Raw genomic sequence first — 1698 nt, 5'->3', positions numbered from 1 at the left:
GAAAGGCCCATGGCTCCCTTTGCACTTCAGTGTGTTTGTACTTCACAAAATGGGAGAAAAGACATTTCTTGGCAAAACTGTTTGGGAATTGACAGATGACACAGTGGTGTTTGACACGAAAGGAGAAGCCTTTGAGTGCTAATGGAAATGCACACGGGAGAACACGTGTGGTCCCAGATAGAGCGCAGAGTCCGAAACCCCAGGGTGGCCTTGTACTCTGCCCTAGAGGGTTGTTAGGGGTCGGAATCCACTAGAGAGCACACAGCAACAACAGTTTAGCAATCCTACAAGATGAAACAGGAACTATAGGCAAACAGATAAAATTGTATACCTAGTTAAACCCAAAACCAAGCTCAGTGTGACTTTACAGGGCAGGGCAGAAGGCCCCTTTGGGTTTCCAAGACTGCAACTGTTGACAGGACTAGAAAGGCCCGCTCTCACCCAGCAGCATGGTTGGTGGGCCTAAAGGGTCACAGTCCAACATGTGATCACGGTGCCTTCAGGGCTCCCACCCTAAGACAGAGCGAGGCCACTGACTTGTGGCCCATCAACGTGCTCCAACTGGTACTCACCAATAGACTTGGCAGCTAGTGAGGGTTCTATAACTTTTTTGCAGATAGACATTTTACAATGGATAATATCAAATATGTTGTTGCTGTTGGGCACATTGAGTTGGTACTCAGTGACCCTATGCACAACATAAGGAAACACTGCCCCATCCTGTGTCAGCCTCACCATTGTCCTGTACCTGAGCCCGCTGATGCAGCCGCTGCACCACTCCGTCTCACTGAGGCCCTTCCTCCTTTACTGCCCTTCCACTTTTCCAAGCCTGGTATCAAATTTGCAACCCTTCCATAAATAATTAAAATATAAAATATACTCTTACTCTATATTTTGGCTAATGCTAGGGAAAGAAATATTATTACTAAATGTGGAAAATATTGTCTATTTAGAAAACAGATCAAATTAAGGGAAAGTGAGTCAGAAGGACTAAAAAAGGCAATTGAAGTTAAAGGTGAAAAGTGGGCAGCAGACAAGAAAGGGAGAGAGTGCAGTGAGACAGACAGACAGACAGGCCTCTCAGACCAAGAAGACAGTTCCCAGTCCGACAAGAGCTGCGACAGGGAGACTAGGCCTCGACCTCCTCAGAAGCCTTCATACCAGCTCTCTGCCAGGCAATTCCAGCCTCCTGCTTTGCCCCATGGGCTCTTCCTTTGCCCTAGCAGCTAGTGACTACCATCTCTTCTTGCCCAGTAGGCTTTCTCTCCCCATGAATGCCTCACTGACATTGTTGTACAGTGCTGTGATATTAAAAAATAAAGTCAATAAATAAACACCTACATTTGCATAGGCTATGCTGATAAGGATATCTTGCAAACCAAAATGTTTACAGAATATGGGACCTTCTTGGGGGTCGTTTTTTGAAAGGTAGGCATGGGAAATGTGGTGGCTTTGAGAGAGAAAAAGAGGGGTGGTTATAATTTAAGAGAATATGCCCAAGGCTACATGACACGCAATCCCGGGGAAAACGGAGACTCTGAGATGCCAGTTCTGCTCTCCCGATCTTACCGTGCGCCGAGGGCCGTCTTCATTGTCCCTCATGTAGAAAGGCTTGAGCTCTAATGGATAATTAACGACAAAGACGGGTATGCTGCCACAGTGCTTCACCAGGTACTTTTCATGCTCGGAGTGAAGGTC

At 46.6% G+C, this 1698-nt stretch overlaps 1 protein-coding gene across 1 annotated transcript in view; it reads right to left on the bottom strand.

Moving 5' to 3' along the window:
- The window catches only part of NARS2 (asparaginyl-tRNA synthetase 2, mitochondrial), a 111424-nt gene that overhangs the window by 27068 nt on the left and 82658 nt on the right, over positions 1 to 1698 (bottom strand). Inside the window, exon 11 of the mRNA XM_030886447.2 lies at positions 1570 to 1698. This exon is cut by the window's right edge and continues 4 nt beyond it. Within this exon, the coding sequence (XP_030742307.1) occupies positions 1570 to 1698 (129 nt within the window). The remainder of the gene's footprint in view (positions 1 to 1569) is intronic.

This window comes from Echinops telfairi, unplaced genomic scaffold (assembly GCF_000313985.2).
Source record: "Echinops telfairi isolate 266 unplaced genomic scaffold, ASM31398v2 ScPeMD7_1713;HRSCAF=2227, whole genome shotgun sequence".
NCBI lineage: Eukaryota > Metazoa > Chordata > Mammalia > Afrosoricida > Tenrecidae > Echinops > Echinops telfairi.
The sequence above is the reverse complement of the archived record's forward strand: the minus strand, read 5'-3'. Positions and strand labels throughout refer to the sequence as shown.